The 21,833-nt window shown below is 31.5% G+C and overlaps 1 protein-coding gene across 2 annotated transcripts; it reads left to right on the top strand.

Annotated features, from left to right (window-relative positions):
- The first annotated feature begins 791 nt into the window (after positions 1-791).
- On the top strand, positions 792-7,929 carry LOC111704190 (uncharacterized). 2 transcript variants are annotated; one of them, XM_023476343.1, is made up of 7 exons: positions 792-925; positions 2,290-2,356; positions 2,889-2,939; positions 3,329-3,404; positions 4,210-4,259; positions 5,953-6,022; positions 7,405-7,929. In XM_023476343.1, exons 1-7 carry the CDS (start codon positions 877-879, stop codon positions 7,573-7,575), a joined length of 534 nt encoding a protein of 177 aa, XP_023332111.1. In that variant the 5' UTR covers positions 792-876; the 3' UTR covers positions 7,576-7,929. The 2 variants fall into 2 exon arrangements, with proteins under 2 accessions (XP_023332111.1, XP_023332113.1); XM_023476345.1 differs by lacking the exon at positions 7,405-7,929 and adding an exon at positions 7,146-7,302.
- Positions 7,930-21,833: the final 13,904 nt, after the last annotated feature.

Genomic DNA, 21,833 nt, shown 5'->3' on the forward strand with positions numbered 1-21,833 from the left:
AAACCATTTTCCGAATGAAGTATAATAATATATCATGGGACGAACCGGGTCGACTAGCACTCCATTGAATTCTAATCTCCTAGGGGGGTCCCTGCACTTGCATAGTGTACGTAATTAGCTGAAACAGAACCGGAGTATCGTCAAATGAAACTATCAGTTTTCTTTGTGAGGTCTATCGTAGATTCTAATTTAAGATATCAGAAAACAAAAAGTGAATGTAAAGAAACCACATGAAAATAATATTTCTTATCAAAAATATTGGTATCTAATTCTAAAAAACTGCCTAACCCAATTCATGAAACCGGGTTTCTGATACTGGGTTTCATCACGATACGCGCGCGTCTTAAGTTTCGGGCGCAGATACAGCAAACACAGAAATGGGAGTTTCTCTCAGCTCCATACAAAGTTCCAATAATTACTTTCTTAATTAACAGAAATTAGGGGACATATTTAGGATTTAGGATGTTTGCCTCCTAATACGAAGAATGACCACCAAGCCCCTTGAAACCTGCATCTCGCTTCCAAGCCTCCACCTTCCTGTCTCATGCACGCCCTCCATTTTTGGTCTCCAATAAAAAGTATTTGCCTTCTTTTACATCAACCAACAACCTTTTTTTTCAAACAACCTCAACATGATAAAATAGTTTTTTAATGATACTCTGCGGCTCCGGAGACCATTTTGTGGGCCCGAGGCTCTGCAACCCCCTCTCTCATTGTCCTGGGTCCTGGCTTTTATCAGAGGGTGTTTCAATGTTTACTTATTCTTTATTTATATTAGAGAGGGAGAAAAGGGAGTTTTAATGCATGATAAGATAATTAGTATAATTAGTATTATACTATTTCACATTAAACTAAAATATTTAGCGCAGTGTTAAAATGATCAAAATATTTATATTCTTGACAGCACATGCTCTAGCAATTCCAGGTATATTTGAAAAGTAATGAAACAATAAAATAAAAACCCAAGTACTTAAAGTACTTAAATTGCTTAAAGAAACTTTTAGAGCAAATTATTAAAAGTCTAAATTTTCTCAACTCGATGCCAGTTAATTGATTTTACAAAATATGTGAAAAAATGTATTAATATAGTTATTTTGTCTCATTTTTTGCAATTAAAGTGATTATATGCACAAAATGTCCTTTCTAAGAAATGTCTTATCCCAGAAATGTTCTTACTAAAAATCACCGTTCTATGTAATGAAAAACTATAGGGTTTGTTTATACACAATGCACAATGCACAATGCACAATGCACAATGCACAATGCACAATGCACAATGCATAATGCACAATGCACAATGCACAATGCACAATGCACAATGCACAATGCACAATGCACAATGCAAAATTCACAATGAACAATGCACAATGCGCAATGCACAATGCACAATACACAATGTTCACAATGAAAATCTAAAGTCTGCAGTCTGCAGAGATTATTTTTCTGAATGATTGTTTAACTAATGATGTTATATTGTCGCATATATATAATCCCTGAACTATTATGAATAAGTTATACCCCTGGTCATTAATCTTTGCTCTTAATAATTAAACATTCTGCTTTTGTATCAATAGCGTCATAAAAAATGCAAATTCTGTAACCTGAGGCCGAATTTAATGAATTTGAGACGCGGCTTAAATTGGAGAAGCGGTTCAAATATTGTTGATTCAATTTAAAATTGTTTTCAATGTTTCTAGATTTAAGCCGGCGCTGAATTGAACCCGGGTTTTGGCGGATTCAAGACGCGGCTCAAATTCATTAAATTCGGACTCTGGGTGGTAATTATATATAAAAACTAGCTTGGAAACCCAGCTTTACCTGTAAACAAAGTTTTATTTATAAAAACTGAAAACTTTTAAAACAAGCTAATAACATTCCCGTGGTTCTGCCAAGTTCCTCAGTCAAAATATGAGGCAAATCGATTAAGGGGTTTATCTGAGTTATGATCGGACAAACAAACAAACAAACAAACAAACAGAGATCAATACTTTGTTTAAATAGAAGTGAAACGATACGTATACTGATTCTCTCAACCTTTTTTCAATTTAAAATAAACGTTAATGCGTGTAAACGCAAATAAGATTATTTTTTTTTTCGGCGACACTTTTAGTATAACTCGCTTTATTCTGGTTACTATACGTACAATACAGAGAGGCAAAGGTTGATTTGAAAGTGGATTTTATCGTAGGTTTCATAGAAAACAAGTTTAAGTAACAAACTTACAACTTTATTTTTTTACCTTTTAAAACTAACAAGAAAATAAAACTTTAAAATAATCATTTTCTTAAGGAGATAATGGACCGCCTGGGTTAACAGATAAAGTTCTATTTTGTGATGGATGCTTTGCAATGATCAGGTAAATATCTTCTTTATAATAAAGCTCATATATATATATGTCAGCTATAGCCAGCCAAATGGATGGACCGAATGTGCTGGATTTTTTTAGGGAACCAAGGGGTATTTCAGGGGTAACATAGGCTAAAAAAATTCGACATTTAAAAAAAAAATTTTATTCAAAAAGAAATTCCAGACTGACAACACCGGGCACTAGTATCCATTAAAGGGAGTGTTCGCAAAAATAATCGCTTTTGATCGCTACTAATCTTGATTCATACAAATTGAGAATTAGTTGCAATATAGGACTGGGATCGTAAAAAAATAAATTTAATTTCAAACAAATCATTCAGATATTATAACCTGAAGTCATTGATTATTTTGTTGAGCCTCACTTCAAATAAACTTTGAAGGTATATGAGCTTAATTACTAGAAACGGAAACAGGAAGCGTCCAAATAAACCTTGTAACAATTAACATAATTAATATAACTCGGTTTTATCTCAGATTGAATTCAATCTTAATCTCAATATTATAACAGAATATATTTTCAGCGAAATTTTTGAGGATTTGGAGACTTTTAGGGAACTAGCAGGAAATACGAGGTATACTTCTAAATAATAACAAATGAATTTGGATTTGGATCCCCCATATCCACACTTTTTAGAATTCATTATTTTGGGAAAACATAGTTTTTTTTTGGGGGGGGGGGGGGTAAACCACATTATTTCGGGAGACCCTAATATTTTCGCAAAAATCTTATCAAAATGAATAACATGAACATTGAATAAGTTGTTTTTTAGGTTAATTGAGGAAACCCTGGCCAATATTTTAGGTTAATTGAGGAAACCCTGGCCAATATTTCAGGGTAATTGAGGAAACGCTCGCAATACTTTATGTTAGTTAATGAAACCCTGGCAAATATTATGTGTTAATTAATGAAACCCTGGCAAATATTATATGTTAATTAAAGAAACCCTGGCAAATATTTTAGGTTAATCGAGGAAACCCTGGCCAATATTTGTGATCATCAGAGACTTCGACGATACAAATTCTCTCCTCCAACCCAGGTATAAAGTTTCCTTATATTTTCATGATCTTAATTTATTTTATGTACTTTTTTTCAATCTTTTGTAGTTTTTCAGAATTGCCCCTATAAGTAGTAATTGTACTAATGAGAACTAGATACAGGGTGTCCCACTAAACATGAAAGTAGTCTTTAAACTTCAAATTATACATTCACATGTATGATTCTTGAAACAATATCCACAAAATTCTCCGATCCAGGCATTTCCAAAATGTGGTCTGCCTTCTCTGTGTTGTCAATATTATCAGAGATATTTAGAATTTTGTTCAGATTTCAATCTTTGAAATGTCTTGATAATATTGAAAGCACAACAAAAAGCAGACCACATGTTGGAAATGCCAAGACCATAGATTAATTAAAATAACAGATAGGACACTAGATGTCCTATTTTCAAAATTTAGGGGTTTTTCGTTCACAATAATCCTGAGGCAGACGCCCATAGGAGTTACACGCAGTTGGTGTAGAGTTACAAGACAGAGAGAGAGAGAGCCTGTTATATACGCCGACTGAGGTTAACTCCTTTGGGCTTCTGCCTCAGGTTTATTGTGAACGAAAAACCCCTAAATCTTGAAAAGACGAAATCTAGGGACCTATCTGTTATTTTTCTTAATCTATGGCCAACACTAAGTATAATTTGTAATTAAAAACTCAAGAATTTTATTTCTAACGAATAAATGCCGAAAATTATTTTAAAGATTATTGACGACCTTCAGTTCGTCTTGCTCTGTTATGTTTCGTGGGACACCCCGTGCATATGTTACATAATGTGATTAAGAAATGATTTTCAGAAGAAAACCTGTTTAGCTATTCAAAAACACTACAACAATGAACTGGTAAAGTAAGTTTTTTAAAAATTATAAAATATTTCTTTTAATTTTACTGTGGCGGATACATGGGGCAGCATTGAAGCAATTGCTCCCCCCCCCCCCCCTATAGCTACCGTTTATACTGGTACAAGAAGGTCTAGTGGACCCAGTGTATAAAGTGTTTATACTGGTACAAGAAGGTCTAGTGGACCCAGTGTATAAAGTGTTTACAAGATATGAACAAAAATGTGTCATTTCTTCTTACTCTATAGTCAACTGTTTACAAAACTCATCTTGATTTTGGACTCTCATTTTAAACTTTTTTTTGTGCATTTCAGCTTTTAGCCTTTATTATTTAGCAAAAAATATACATTTTTAAAAAGCCCTTGACCCAGCAAATTCAAATATGCAAAAGTAATTGAAAAACTATCAAAAGCTTTTCTGTTTAAAGGTGTCTGTGCAAAAGTGTATGTAAAATTTCTTAGAAAAAATTGTGCAATCAACTTTCTTTTGTTGAAAGCTTTCTAAAAAACTATAAAATGTTTAAATTCAATCACAGGAAGTAGGTCTAAGTACAGATTTAGTCTGGTATAGGTAAAAAATGGCATACAGGCAGTATGGTATAAAAGCTCCGCTTTTAGCTTAGAGTTAATTGCATGTATTAATTCGAAAAGTCAGCCTCAGACAAATACTTTTTAAGTTATGTCCAAAAAATGTTAGAGAGGGTTAATAGGATAATTTTTAAATGTCTACATAAATGTTTACGTACAGAGATTTAATTAACTTATCACTGTTATCCTACCCTTTGCCTTTATTCTAGACATGAAGGGATTCAAGTTGTGAAAGTCTGGTTAAAGACTCAGCTAGAATGAACATTGTGTTAGGTTTATAGTTAGTGTCTCTGTTTACCTAAGCTAAGGAGGATCCATCTGAGATATGGGTCAGCTGGGAGAAGAAGGCGGGCAGGGCGAGGCAAAGGATTACCCACAATGGATGAGAATGTAAAGACGACCTCAAACTCTTTAAAATAAGTCTTCTGCCTCGAATGTGGTATTTAAATGGCTTAAATAGTGATATTTAGGATATTCTCGGCAAGTTACACAAGTTTTATTTGGTTTTTATTTTAAGTTCAAATTTGGCCTAAACTTAGATGAAAATCTTGAGTTTTTAACAATAATTGTTTTAAAATGGTGCCAGAGTTTTGTACAATGTTCTATTCCTTGATGCTGCCAAGTTCTGGACTGGTCACCCTAAACTAAGATTTTACAAGTTTATGGATTATGAACAAACGTTTTTGTTTACAAGTTTTAGCTCCAAGTTCAGGATTGGTATTTAAAAGTTGGTCTATTTCGGCTGGTCCGGAAACGTGGAAAATGACCTGTAACATTTTGACGAAAAAAAGTTGATAAATGCATTGAATCAAGTTTTCAATTACACACTTTTTTCCGGAAATTAAGCGCACTGGCTCGGCTCCTATTTAAATGTCAAGGATATTTGCTATATCAACACTAAGCTCTCATATAAATCATTATCACGATTTCGCACTTTACTTATTTATAAGCTAAAGAAATGAATTAATTAACCTTGTATATTAATTTGAAAAACGGGTCAGAAATTTACACAGAGCAAAAAAATATAACCACTAATTCATGTCAATTTGAATAATTGACAAATAGAAGTATAGTATAATTGAAACAAATTATCAAGTCACAAATTTCCTTTCAGACTGGTCTCTGAGACGAGTAGAGAAAAAGAAAAAGAACTGGACAATTTAGTGGAATTATTTTGCTTTCAGGTTGGAATCTAATAAAATGACACTCTCTCAAACATTTGATCATCATTTGTCATTATTAGTAACACATTGGTATTTGCCAAAGAAATTGAGTTTTTGCCACAAACTCGATAATCTTCTAATTGGTATCGTTGTAACTCTATGTTGTAGACCTTTGATATTATAAAATATACATTTTAATAGATCAAATAGTGTAAATTTGAAATATCATACGATACACAATCAGGTTGCAAAGATTTAGGAATTATAATATTTGTGCTTGTGGCAAAACTAATTTCCTTTGAGGTTTATACAACCTAAATGAGAATACGTAAAATTTAAATACGCTCAGTGTCAACATCTTAAGAGTCATAAGGTTCAAAGATGTTGAATAAATGTGGTAAACTCATGTTTTATGAAAATGGCGAAAAAAATAATTAAAATTGGAAATAACAGACAAGCAATAATATAAATTTCTAAAAAACATTAGCATGATTTTTTTGCCAAAAAAGTCAACAAAAAATAAATGGAATAACCTCTGTTAGTAAATAAACTGACTTACAATTGTTAAAATAAATCACATTAAAAAGTGGTAAAAACTCTATGATAAATATAAGGAAATGAAGCGACTTAATTAAAGGTAAAGTAGACTTTTAAAAGTCGAAAAATTCGATTCCTGGAAGTGAAAATTCGGGTATAAAGTGTAGATTTTTTTAAATAATCTACCAAATTTTTTTTCCTAGAGGGGGATGGTTAATTTTGTGGACTATATCCCATTTTGCTTTATATAGTCTGAATGTGTACTGTAGAGCTTGCCCGGTACTTGAAATAAACCGACGTTTGAGAAAAGATGGGATTGTAATTTAAAAAGTATTTAAAAGCTAAAGTATCAGGAGTAAAAGACTTTTCATAATTTACTTTAAAAACCTAACTGCTTAATATATTTCATCATTATAATACAAACGACTTTCAATATTTAGTCATATATCAAGCTCTTAAACATCATGGATTAACACAAAAGTCAAGAGAAGCTGTCAATTAAAAAAGCTTCTCTCTTTATTTTCTTGTTTATTTGTAATTCGAAAAAGACTTGATAACAATAAAAAATATAGTTCTCATTATATTGATATAATCACCTACTTACTAGATAACGGGAGCCTGTGCTGGTATGAAGGTTCCTACTGTACAGATGAGAAGATATATTGATATAATCTCCTACCAATATATAACTCACTAGATAACAGGAGCCTGTGCTGGTATGAAGGTTCCTACTGTACAGATGAGAAAATATATTGATATAATCACCTACTTACTAGATAACGGGAGCCTGTGCTGGTATGATGGTTCCTACTGTACAGATGAGAAAATATATTGATATAATCTCCTACCAATATATAACTTACTAGATAACGGGAGCCTGTGCTGGTATGAAGATTCCTACTGTACAGATGAGAAAAGAGCGTCAAGAAGCACAGAAACTTGCAGATGGAAAGAAAATGGCCGACAAACATGAGATCGAGGATGAAATAATTAAAATTGAAGAAAACGTTTTTTCAGGAGAGAAAACTGAGCTATGAATATATACAAATATGATTTACATTAAGATTTAAAATTCAAATTACAGCAAAAATAATTAATAAAATAATATTAGTGGTAATAGTATTTCTCTGGGTTATAAATAAGAAAGTAACCACGCCCATTAATAATTAAAAACGATTTTTGCCATTTTGTAATTACACTGAATAATTTAATGTCTAGATGTAAGAAAAAGAAAAGCAAATTGGTAAATGAGTGGTTGCAACATAAACAAATCATAAGTTCGTAAAACATTGAATACTTTTGTTTTTATCATACACTGTGATTTAAAGGTCTCATGCTCTTAAGCAAAAACCGATGAGATTCTTGCTATTTACAGAGTTTAATATACTTATACAGGGCTACAGAAAATCATTAGTGAGTTAGAGCGGTAAAATCAAAGACATTGCGTAAAAATGAAAAAACGCAAATTATTGAAATTTTTTTTTGCAGATTGATTATTTTACATACAGTGGTAACCAGAAAACTCTGAAAAAGGACTTTAAGAATCAATTTATATCTTTAAAAAGTCCAATAACCATGAGACAAGTACAACAATTGTGTAAACGTGAAAGAACAGCACTAAAAATAAAGAAATAAATGTTTTGCCGAAAATAAAATTTTCTAATCCATATATCTTTGCAACCTGATGGCGCAAACTTTTGAGATTTTAAACTCAGATTATTTTATCTACCAGAATTCATAATACGACATCGGTTGAAAAGATATAGCGATTAGAAAATCAGAGTTTGTTGCAAAGACTCAACTTCTTTTTTCTAAAAAGAAAGCCATCAATGATTGCCAGTTTCTACAGTTTCTACAGTTTCTACAGTTTCTAACCCTATTAGGAATTTCGATCTATCGCAATTTATACAATCAAAGGCAGAATTTAAAGAATTTGAGCCGCGGCTTATATATACTTGTTTCCACTAAAATTTGCATTCAATGTTTCAAGATTTAAGCCGGCGCTCAATTAAAACGGGTTTTGGTGGATTTGATACGCGGCTCAAATTAATTAAATTCGGACTCAAATCGTTGAATGATCCAAAAAGGGCTGGGCACTGGGAAAATAAACAGAACGAAACGATGTTTTTAGAAAACCGACAACTTTTGTTAACTTTCTGCTGAAAATTGTACAAAATTGAAATTGACGTTTCTAAATTTTTTAAAATGTTTTTATGTTTTCTGTTTCCTATTTTTGGACTAAAATAATAGTTAACGACTCTTAAACGATTTCTAAAATATCTTCCGTTAAACTTTTTAAAAAGATTGAGATCGTTAACGAACTGTAACTTAAAAAAGAATGAAACAATCAGTTCTAAGCTAAGAGGGAACGGATATCTGAAATGTTCCAGCTAACTTTTAATGAATGTTTTGAAAAAAACTCTAAAAGTGCCCAGCCCTATAGATGAATCGAACCGGTGACTGCTTAGAGTAATAGGGATAAATGCATTCACTCTTACCGTCGGGTCAAGACTATAGGCTACTCCAGTGAAGTCAATCTAGTACGTTTTATGCAAAACTGTCTGGATCCATGTGCGTTACGTTATCGTTTTTTATCCACCAATGAGCCCAAATATATTGCGTTATCACAACTGCAAAAAACAATGTGTATGAAAAGTTCTATGACTTTTTGTTCTAAAATAATGAATTTCACTTTCTTTAAAAGAGGGTGTCAAACTCCCANTTAATGAATTAGCGCTGAGAGTTAGTATTTTAGGTGATCAAAATAGAAAATTACTTTTATAACATGTAAATAATATTCCAACCTTAGAACTGTACCTTCAAATTTTCCACCAAGGCCTCATGCAAGAAAGATAAAAAAATTAAAAATAATTTTACTTGGAATTTTATGACATAATTTAAAAATATTGGTATCAATTAAAAAATTTTAAATTGTGCAAGCATTTTTTCTTTAAATTTAAATCTTGCTTGAGATCGGTCAATTTTCACTAATTTTATTTTCTGTAATTTGATTAGAATTCGTTGAACAAAATTACAAATGTATTGAATTTTGAATATCTGTTTAAAATTTTCATTTTCATTTGTAGTGTTTTTCTATATTTTTAATCATTACAACCCATTCCAGGGACCAGGGAGCCGTTTCTGATTTTTGTAAAAAAAAGCATTTTTAAATCATGCCAATTAGAATTCCAATTAAGAAGAGTATAATGTTGCTTCTGTAAAATGATCTTAGAAAAATGTCACAAAATTTCATACTCCAACTAGTTGATGGTTTTTTTGTCGCTGTAATGTCACTAAAAACTAGAATGTTTTTCAATTCTAAAATCACAATAAACTTACAATAAAGAATCATATTCAATAACTTACAGCGTTGGTTAAAACTTAAAATCTATCGGATTGATGAAAAGTAAAACTATCATGATTTGTCAATGAATTACGAGGGAACACAACACTTATATTCAGACATTTAAAAAATTTATAGAAAATGTTTTCTTTGATTAAATTATTAGTTTTGTTGAAGTATCTGCTGGAAAACAAGTTACAGTAAACTTTTAAGTTAGTCTCTAGCGCTACGGCTAGGACAGACTCAGGAAGTTACCACTTGGGATATTGCACATTTGGGAAGTTGCCACTTGGGAAAAGCGGGTCTAAAAGATTCTCTTGACCCCCCTTTTTCAAAAAGGAGGTCTTCGAGGNAAAAGTATAAGAAAGGAAAATGTATCCGGTTAAATATTAGAAATTTAAAGCATGTTCTTCTCAAACCTTTTAATTAGAGAAAACATTTGAGATTTATCCGTGCCTGAATTTCAGGGGTGTATATATAATTTAATATTTTTATTCTTTCCCTCCTAAATATTTTGATTTCCTTTTGTAAACTTTTGAGCTCAAAAGATGCCAATTTATAAGGTTTAAATTTTGGTGCATACTAATCTTCAAAAGGATGTATAATTTTAAAAACATAGTTTTGCAATTTGCTACAACATTTTTTCTACTTTAGTTGGACTTATTCATTTTTCAGTTTATTTATGTTCATTCCATTCCCTTCCCTACCTACCTCATCCCTTGCCTAACCCTTTTCCTTCCCCTCTTCCATCCCTCTTTTCCTCCTCTCTTTTTGGGCCTTTGATTTCTTGGAGGGAGGGGGGGGGGCAAGAACTATATACAACCTTGATGATAAAACAATATTTTTCTCGTTAATCTTCACAATGTTTTAAGTAGAATATTGTTATATTTTTTATTACAGAATAGCTAAGTGAAACATCTGATATGAATAAGTTGGTAGTTAATTAAGTTAATGAGAGCCATAAATTGTTGAATTCAGCTAGATCATACAGTGATAACCAGAAAACTCTGAATATGGAGACAACTTTTTGAATCAAGTTATAACTTTAAAAAGTTCCAATTGAGCGTGAACAAATTGTGTAAACAGACTAATTTCCCTAGATTAGTGAGTTTAACGTTTCAAGTAAAATTATTTGGTTTGCAAAAACATCAAATACAAATGTATTGCTATGATGTCGTCTTCCTATTCCGTTGTTTTATGATTATCACGGTATCTTATAAAAAGAGTAGGAAGTGAGAGATGAATTCGAGAAAGGAAAATATAAGACAAGTTTGTTTTCCTTCTTTAACCTACAACTGAAGCCTGGATGTCTCCCTTCTCTCCCTCCTATTCTCTTAAATATTGCGGGGTGCAAAGCCCCCTCCCTGCATGACTTAGATTTATAATTACGACGAGTACGGTGTGGGTATTTCATCCAATATATATATATATAGAGGAACGAGGAATACCTCTTTACAGTCTCCTTCTCTACTATACTTGGAGCTGGTCTATACATCCAGTTCATAGTTACACCTTCAAACTACAGGGTGTTCAAAGGGATACTGCTCTAATCTTAAACTACAGGGGGTTTCAAGGGATACTTAATAATCTTAAACTACAGGGTGATTCAAGGGATACTGATCTAATCTTAAACTACAGGGTGTTTCAAGGAATACTGCTCTAATCTTAAACTACAGGGTGATTCAAGGGATACTGCTCTAATCTTAAACTACAGGGTGTTTCAAGGGATACTGCTCTAATCTTAAACTACAGGGTGTTTCAAGGGATACTTACTAATATAAAACAACAGCGTGTTTCAAGGGATACTGCGCTAATCTTAAACTACAGGGTGATTTAATGGATACTGCTCTAATCTTAAACTAAAGGGTGTTTCAAGGGATACTTACTAATCTTAAACTACAGGGTGATTTGAGGAATACTGCTCTAATCTTAAACTACAGGGTGTTTCAAGGGATACTTACTAATCTTAAACTACAGGGTGATTCGAGGAATACTGCTCTAATCTTAAACTACAGGGTGATTCTAGGAATACTGCTCTAATCTTAAACTACAGGATGATTCATGGGATACTTACTAATCTTAAACTACAGGGTGATATCTTAAACTACAGGGTGATTCAAGGAATACTGCTCTTATCTTAAATGAAAGCTCCACTAATCTACAATTTAAATAAAGTGATTCCTCGCTAATTTCAGTAAAGTTGTAAAGTTGTAATTTTAATTTTAAATTTTAATTGAGGAACTTGGGAGAACCACGGGAATGTTCTTAGCTTGGTTTTGAGATTTTATGTTGAGTGGGTCTACTTTTATAGGGAAAAATAGCTAAATTCGTAATTCAACACCAAGCGCGGGTAAACGGCGGGATTAACTATGGGTACCCTGGGCAACGCCGGGTTCCCAATCTAATAAAATAAAATTAGATTAATGTGCTAGTCTTGACATAAAGGAGAATTACAGAGCTAGATACATAACTAATTTCAAACCTCAGACTGATAAAATGAATATTTCACTAACCAGTAGTTTAGGGATAATCTCAAATATAAAAATATAAAAATATAAAAGTATACAAATACAAAAATATAAAAGTATGAAAATATAAAAATATAAAAATGCAAAAATTTAATTCGCCTCCATCAATTTTTGTTCAATAAAAAAAATGGGCTACCAAGTATATTTCCAATATCATGATTATTTTATTTTATTTTATTTTATTTCACAAAGATAAAGTTCCATTTTGGTATTTTAAAATTTAAAAAAATGTAAAAAAGGTAAAAATATAAAACGAGAAGAACTAGGATTAGTATTATTAAAATTACTTTAAGATGATGAAAAACTTTAAATCCTTCATATAATCATAAATAAGCTTTCAAAAAATTCAAATTGTTTATCTTAACAAATATTTTTGATCAATTTTATTAAATAGATGTTTTAAGACTAAATTTAATTTTGTGGGTGATGTAATTTTATTTATTAATTTACAACATACTCTCTGCACGGGCATCTTGCTCACGCGGATTTAAAAGTTCGGTCCTCAACCCAGCCCAAGCTGTCACTTTCGATTTGAACAATAAACCACCATTCTTCGCTTTCCTTTTGTTTACCTTTTTAACGGCAGAAGCGTGTGAAATGAAAACGTATTTGAAGTTTAATTTTCGAAGAAACCGCATCTCGTGTTGGTAAGCATGTTATTCTTGTTGTATTTCTTGTTTATTCCTTAATTTTCAATCTTATCACCGTCTCCTTGGCGTTTTGTCAAAAAATATAAAAGTTGCGATCTTTGCATGCTATTTTTAAAAGCTTGGATTATTTTCAGACTTGCTACTCAGCACCTTGTATCTGTAAATTTGCGAATGTGAATTTTTGGCAAGGTTGGGGAGAAGGAAGGGTTGAGAAAACATACCGTGCGCAGTGAAATAGACAGAAGGAATAGGCAGAAGGAATAGGCAGAAGGAATAGACAGAAGGAATAGGCAGAAGGAGTAGGCATGGGTGTAGGTCAAAACTAGGGTTTCCAGCGAATGAAAGTTTTGTGAAAAAATTCGAAAATTTTCGGTCGCATTTTGCAAACTTTTTTGCGAAATTTCGCATTTTTTCGCGAACATAATTTAAGTAAAATTTCGCGATTTTTTTTCTTCTTAAAAGTATAAGAAAGGAAAATGTATCCGGTTAAATATTAGAAATTTAAAGCATGTTCTTCTCAAACCTTTTAATTAGAGAAAACATTTGAGATTTCAACTTTACGTGCAATTTACATTAGTTTAAGGCGTGACACCCCCTCCCCCCCCCTACTGAGCATCTGATAACACATGATGCAGAACCTGGTCCACATGTTGAACATAGCAGACCGTAAGTTATTTCAAGAAACAATTTTAATGTGAATTTTCTTTAAAAAAGTTGAAGATATATTTATTTGAAGATTTCAAAATTCAATGATTTTGTTAAAAATTAGGAAAAATCCAAAGGTTCAAATTCATTTTAAATTTTTGATTTAAATTCTAGAAATTTTTCGAAAATTTAAAATTTAATTTATTTTTGTCAAATTTGGCCAACAGAAACAGAATTCATGATGTATCAAGCTATAGTTTTCAACGTTTTTTAAGGTGAATATGGGGGTTCAAAACACCAATCGTTGCATGATCCGAACCCGTTCAATGATACCAGTTTAGTGTTTACTCGTACCAGCCCATTAAGTGTACCCAGAATGTACTTGACCCAGCCCGTTTATTGTAACAAAAGTAGACAGAGAGGTCCACACACTGATTAGATTACTAATTTAGTGAAATGTGTTTGTTTGAACTTCACAATTGATTTATCTTATGTTCCTTGGACTTGTAAAAAATTTGATTCTAAAAGTTATAACATTACAATCAAGTTTATAAATATAAAGATGATCAGTAAATTGGATTCTAAAAGTTATGATATTACAATCAAGTTTATAAATATAAAGATGATTAGTAAATTTGATTCTAAAAGTTATGACATTACAATCAAGTTTATAAATATAAAGATGATTAGTAAATTTGATTCTAAAAGTTATGACATTACAATCAAGTTTATAAATATAAAGATGATGAGTAAATTGCATGCTTCACGCATATGTAATTTTGCTTTCCAACAAACCGGGTATACAAAAATTCTAATAATAGGAAATATTAATAAAGTTCCAAAAAACAGAAATTAAAATATTGGATTTTTTTTGCATTCATGTTGGTCTGAATTTTGAATTTTATTAAAAATTATATTTGTACACCCTGTAGGCACTGCATTGCACTGGTGAGATCGAAATTAAGATTATAAAATCAATTTACTTCCAACACAAAAGTATGTAAGGAAAAAATGGTTTATTTTAAACTTTTTTAAAGTCATAAGTGTTGATTATTAAAGGAGAGGGGGGGGGGCAATTTCACACATTGGGGCGCCATATTTTTGTACAGGCTGCCTTGTATGTTAAAAACTAAAATAAAAGGATGACATTTTTAATGGAGCCTCTAGTTGTGGTCATCTACAAGGATCCGATGATCGGAGGTCATTCATTACCTCCATTTGACCTCCAAAAAAGAGGGGAATAAAGTACATCTTTTTCACCCTGACCCTCTTGTACTTTCAGCTTAAACCGAGCAGAATTCATATTTAAAAACATGCATAAACTTGACACAGATCTCTTTGATTCCGGAGGTCAAAATTCAGTAAGAATAAAAATGTTTGGTTTCCAGTCATAATTTTTGGTTTCAATTCCATGGCCCCTTTTTTCCCGTCCTGAGAAGATTCTCAAGATGATTGCCCTAAAATGGTATCGACACTATGAGGTCAACATATAAAATCAATTAAAATGTATGAAAAAACAAACATTTTTTAAGGTTGTACAGTGATAAAGAGTTTTACTTGACACTAATCAAATAGTTTTGTGGTTATCACTATTCCTCCTGAGTATTCAATTCTTTGAAATTTTCAGCTCTAAACCTGATTGACCTCTATACATATTACATGGGTCAAAGTATAGAAACTTAAAACACTGAAAACGGGACATGTTAGATATCAAGTTGAAGGATGTTTTGGTGTATACCCACAGTTTCAAATAACAGGAAACCCTGCCAGGACATGGATTCTATATCCGGAAGACATTTAAGTACAGTGAATAATTACAGCTAGCCTTTTACTGACTTTCGCGACCCTTTTCATGGAAATTATTTTTGCGTTAAACTGTTACTCTGAAAGTCGGCCATTTAAAATCCTTTTCTAATTTTGGCGGAATGTCTTAACAAATTAGCTAACTAAAAAAATATTCCTACTATTTTCAAGGATTTTTTTCCTCCAAATTTTGATGTTCCATAAACCTTCCATGAGGTCATGTGAGGTCCCACACAAAGTTTGGGCCTGATCGGTTCAGCCGTTTTGACGTTTATCGGTTACAAACAGACAAACAGATACCAGAATAGCAAAGTATACATAAAGATTACCCAAGGGTAAAAACTTTTAATTTTTCTTTATTAATTTTCAATTTTAAATATTTGAAAAAAAATTCTTGCAAATATTGAGCGCAAATATGTATGTTCCCACAAATTCTAATTTTCTATAGATTTTAAACTAAATATGAATTCTGTTAGGTCCACGTGTCTAGCTAGGTTGGATACATCAAAGTTCAGGTTGCAAAGATATGGAGATTAGAGTGATTGATTAGATTTGATTGTGGCGAGAATTCCGTTCCTTCGTTCTCGAAAATCTTGAATTCTTTCATACCAAAGATTGATTGTTTCTTAAATTGCAAATCATTATCAGAAATACGTATTCCTTATTAGAAGGATATTTAACCATTGTCAACAATATTTTAGAATATATCTGCCATGTAGGATAATAATACTGATAGCTATAGAAGCATATTAAAATCTTCTTTTCAAGACTTTCCCCAAAATGTTCACACAATTAATCATTAATTCATGCGCATATATTTTAAATTAATATTATTCAAATAGGACAAAACCTGACATGGTATCTTTAATAATCCAAATCCATAAATCTGTCGAAAACATCAGTAATGATATCAATAAAAACGGGTCAGTTTTAGTTTAATTTAAGGCTAAATCAATATAAGTATAATATAAACTCATTTTCTCAATTTTAGTTCTAAAAGCATTTAGATAATATTACAACAATTTATAACATATCCAAAATTGAATTATGACGTTTAATTTAATTTTTGTCAGACCCTGTAAAGATATTTTGGTCAAATCAATACAAATCAATTTATAAATATATACAAATCAATATAAATATATACAAATCAATATATGAATATATACAAATCAATATATGAATATATACAAATCAATATGAATATATACTAATCAATATGAATATATACAAATCAATATAAATATATACAAATCAATATAAATATATACAAATCAATATAAATACATATAAATCAATATCAATGTAAATATATACAAATCAATATAAATATATACAAATCAATATAAATACATATAAATCAATATAAATATATACAAATCAATAAAAATATATACAAATCAATATAAATATACACAAATCAATATAAATATATACAAATCAATATAAATACATATAAATCAATATCAATGTAAATATATACAAATCAATAAAAATATATACAAATCAATATAAATATATACAAATCAATATAAATATACACAAATCAATATGAATATATACAAACCAATATAAATCAATATAAATCAATATAAATATATACAATAAATGCAATAAATACTTTTAACATAACTGCACTCATTTTCTAAATTTTAATTCTAAAAGCATTTACATAATTTCAAATTTTTCTAGATATCCAAAATTGAATTATGAGCAGTAGTACATATGTGAATTTTCTTGTTTTTGTGACACCCCCGTAAAGATATTTTGGTCTTTTATTTTGAAAATATATTTAATATTTTACATTTTTCAGGGTCTTTCCGAATATAAGTTTTAGACATGTTTTTCCCTGGATAATATCATCAAATTATGAAATTTTATGAAAAATAATGCTACATAATACGTCAATTTACGTACTTTCCTCGCCCTTGAGGTAGGGCCATGGTTTGGTTTGGTTTGGTGGTGTGCTCGTTGCTTTGTGGGATTTGAAAAATCTTCCAAGAATCAGCAGAAACCAATCTCCTGCGTCCTGGGGGGATTGCTACAAGAATCAGCAGAAACCAGCCTCCTGCGTCCTGGGGGAATGGCTACAAGAATCAGCAGAAAACCAACCTCCTGCGTCCTGGGGGATTGCTACCAGAATCAGCAGAAACCAACCTCCTGCGTCCTGGGGGATTGCTACAAGAATCAGCAGAAACCAACCTCCTGCGTCCTGAGGGGATTGCTACAAGAATCAGCAGAAAACCAACCTCCTGCGTCCTGGGGGATTGCTACAAGAATCAGCAGAAACCAAACTCCTGCGTCCTGGGGGATGGCTATACAAGAATCAGCAGAAACCAATCTCCTGTGTCCTGGGGGGATTGCTAACTAGGGCACAGAATCCAGGTTGCAAGATCTCACGCACTAAACCAGTTAGTAAGATAAAATCAAGGCGTTACAGAACTTCGAAGTCTTGACAATTGATGCAACTTTAAATGAATTTGGATGATGCCCTATTTGTCAGATTTCTGTTAGTCCAGCAGTAGGTAAATATGATGATTAATAGATGGATAGAAGATAAGGCGTGTGCATACTATCTTTGCTTTCTTTTCTCTGTATACATAAACCTTTATTAAACCACAATGTAGAGTAAAATAAACAGATCAATCCAAATGCTTCATATCTATAAATGTATATATACTTAGCTTGGGTGTCAACCTGTTTGTTTGTAACCAATAAACGTCAAAAGGAGTGAACCAATCGGGGCCACATTTTATGTGGGACCTCACATAACCCCGGGGAAAAATAGATGCTCTATAATTACAAAAAATTGTCTCCAAAACTTTTTGATTTTCGTAAAAATTTTGAAAATCCATGAAAAAATATTATTAAATCCACAAAAGATGCTCACAGATAGAAGAACAATTAATAAATAGTGGATAGCCTATTAATATTAATTTCTAAAATGATTGAGTATCCTAATATTTAGTATTGTGTTTTAGTACTAAGGAATATTTTTTAATAATTCAATGATTTATATTCATGTATAACCTATCTACACATATGAATAGATCAATATATTATGGTATCTATCTATCTGTCTATGAGATGTAATATATTTGTAAATGACGGAAATATATATCTTTATTGATACTTTATATAAACACCTGTCCATATTCACTGCCCAGTACATGATAGCTGTTAACACCTTGTGAACATAAAAATATATTTATATATATATTTTGCTTTCTAGCATTTAAATAATTTAATTTAAAGATAATCATGACAAGTAGCATACAGTAATCCACAATGGAATTGAGTCTTTACGACCAATTCAAATTGGCTAATCCCTAAATCTTTGCAACCTTCGTGTGTAAACCATTCATATTTTAAACTTAGATTTTTCCATCAAACAGAATTCATAGTTTGAAATATCTCAGGACTACGCAATTGCACTTAAATTTTACCAGAAGGGGATCATTCGTTTGGCGTACAGTCCCGTTTTGCCTCACATAGTCTGTATTTGTACTGTACTGCTTGCCCTGGCTAGTTGAAATTCGGCCCGGTACATGAAATTAACTGGAATGTACAGTGATTGGGTCGCAAAGATATAGGTTTAAAAAATTAGACTCAATTCCTCAAGGATTTTTAAGCTCTGGGAAAAAACAAGAAAAGCAAGCTTTAGATCTGACGCATTTATTTCCATAAAATATTTATGCCTGAAACAGGTTTAGTACTAAGCCAATTTGCTTCTAATTAACTTCTAGAAGAAACTTAACGAATTAGAAGGACAGAGAACAGATTTTTTGGGCATTTTGCGGTCCCCTAATGTACCATGCATAGGAATCCGATATCCACCTTTTTTTGAAATTTTTTACAGTATTCGGCGATTATATCAATACAATGAAGACATATTTTTATCAAATTACATGTTTAAAAACAAGCTAACTAAACTGGTCATTTCTCTTTGTTTAAATGTTCTGTTTAAAAGCTCATAGTTAAAATATCGAAAGTCGTCTTCATTTTATTGATATCTACGACGACGACTGTACAAATTGTGCGCAAAAATATAGCACAAAAAATAAGAGATTAAAAAAAATAGCAACTGTGTTTTTAATTTATTTGGCATTTTTACCCTTAATGAAGAATACAGTTTGTTGGATATAGTTTAAGATATAATTTTTATTTAAGAGAACAGGTTAAAGGATTTACAAAAAACATTTTTTTTCAGAGTTTTTGCAAACCCTTAACTTAGATCACTAAAGTTCAATTTTTGCTGTTGAAAATGAGAATGAGGTTCTGTAAAGCTGTGCAAAAAATGTAATGTAATGTAATGAAGTCAAGTCAAGTTTATTGGTATGAACCTGAAAGACCTGATATATTTGTTGTACTCGTGAGTACTATTGTGTAGTATAAAATTACTCTTCAAAGGGTTCAGAAGGTGTCCCTAAAAGTTATTCTAGGATTAGTTTGTCAGTCCATGCTTTATCCGTCTTGGAACTAGAAACCTTAAGGATTAGGAGAGAGAAACTTTGTTAATCCTTTGCTAAAAATGCCTAAAATCTCAAAGGCGTTTTGCTCTAGTCCCTATAGAACCAGTTGCTCACAACCACCAGCTACGGAACGTTAAACTATTTATTGTCAACTATGCTAGAACGGAAAAAAATACAGAAAATCTGCTATTCCTTATAACCTTATCTTATTTTGTGAAGCCTCCTGAAAGCTTTGTACTACATGTATATAGTAGAGACGTCGTCTTTGAATACACATTTTACATGTTTTAATACGAAAAACGTAAATTTCTTTCTAATTCAAATATCAAAAGTTTTCATATTTTTGTACATAATAACGAACACATAATGACATCAAAATATAATAAATTTAAATGTTATTGGGCTGCTGTTACTGAAAAAAACATCAACTAGTGTCTATGGAGAGGGACCGTCCCTTTCTGCTCAAATTCTGAACGAAAAATCGGCTTTTTCTCTGGCCACAGTTGTCTTTGAAAAGTAAGACTGTTACCAATCAAAAGCGAATAGGCTGTTTAGTTTACCCTGAAATTAACCAAATAAGTGAACGGTCCCTTTAAGGATTAGGAGAGAGAAACTTTGTTTATCCTTTGCTAAAAATGCCTATAATCTCAAAGGCGCTTTGCTCTAGTCCATGTAGAACCAGTTGCTCACAACCACCAGCTACGGAACGTTAAACTATTTATTATCAACTATGCTAGAACGGAGAAATACAGAAAATCTGCTATTCCTTATAACCTTATCTTATTTTGTGAAGCCTCCTGAAAGCTTTGTACTACATGTATGTATGTATGAATTTACATATATATTATCAATGCTTTATTCATAACAGCGTGATATTAATTTGAAACATAATGAATTGATTAATAGAATAAAGCTAATAATAAGACATTGCACAATATTCTCTTAATAATATATAGCGCTCACACATAATACATGTTCGTTTTATTATATATTTCATAGGCAACGCCGGGCACTTTAGATAAAACCATAATTTAATACCTAGCGCGGGTAAACGGCAGGTATGAATATGAATAATAATAAAAATCAGGGTAACACGGTGTTTTAAAGCTTTAGAACAGAATGTGCGATCTTTCGCATTAGGATCTTTTTTTCCGTTGATGATTGTCTTATATATTTGCCGCTTGCTAATGATTAGGCCATTAATGGCAGGGCTGGGAAGAAGTTCTGTTCACAAAGCGGAGGTTTTCGAAGATTAACAGAAGAGTTGTATGAACCAAGTTCAATAATGCGTAGATGAAGCAGGAACCGAGTTTAAACCAGGAAGATTATCTGAATTGTACTTAAAGAAGGAGTTGGAGAATATACTTCAGTCCCGCATACCATCTAGCGGGGGGAGTCTCTGGATAGAGGACATGATCCTATCGAAAAAACAATTTCAAATATTACTGCAATAAACAAAAGATGGCCTCGGGAGAATGTAAAACTTTTTGTAAATGTAAGATTTTTCAGTAAGCTGAAAAAATTAATATAAGTTTATGCTTTAGAATTATGATGTGATAAAATTTAAAAGCTTGACGATTTACTTTTAATAAAATAGAATGTATAAATTATCAATAAATAAATTTATTAAAATATGGATTTCATTCTTTTCATTTTTTTCTCGAATTTTATGTTAGAAGGTTTGAATTATGAATGACTAATATTTAATGTGCATTTCCCGAAAAAGTCCTGTTAGACATTGAATTATGTCTACTGTTCCTTTTGCATTGATTCCCATGGAAAGAGAACTTGTTTTGCTTTTATTAAAAAATTCCAATTTTACCATATAAAGTTTCACAATTTGAATATAATCTT

Source organism: Eurytemora carolleeae, unplaced genomic scaffold (assembly GCF_000591075.1).
Source record: "Eurytemora carolleeae unplaced genomic scaffold, Eaff_2.0 scaffold383, whole genome shotgun sequence".
Lineage (NCBI taxonomy): Eukaryota > Metazoa > Arthropoda > Copepoda > Calanoida > Temoridae > Eurytemora > Eurytemora carolleeae.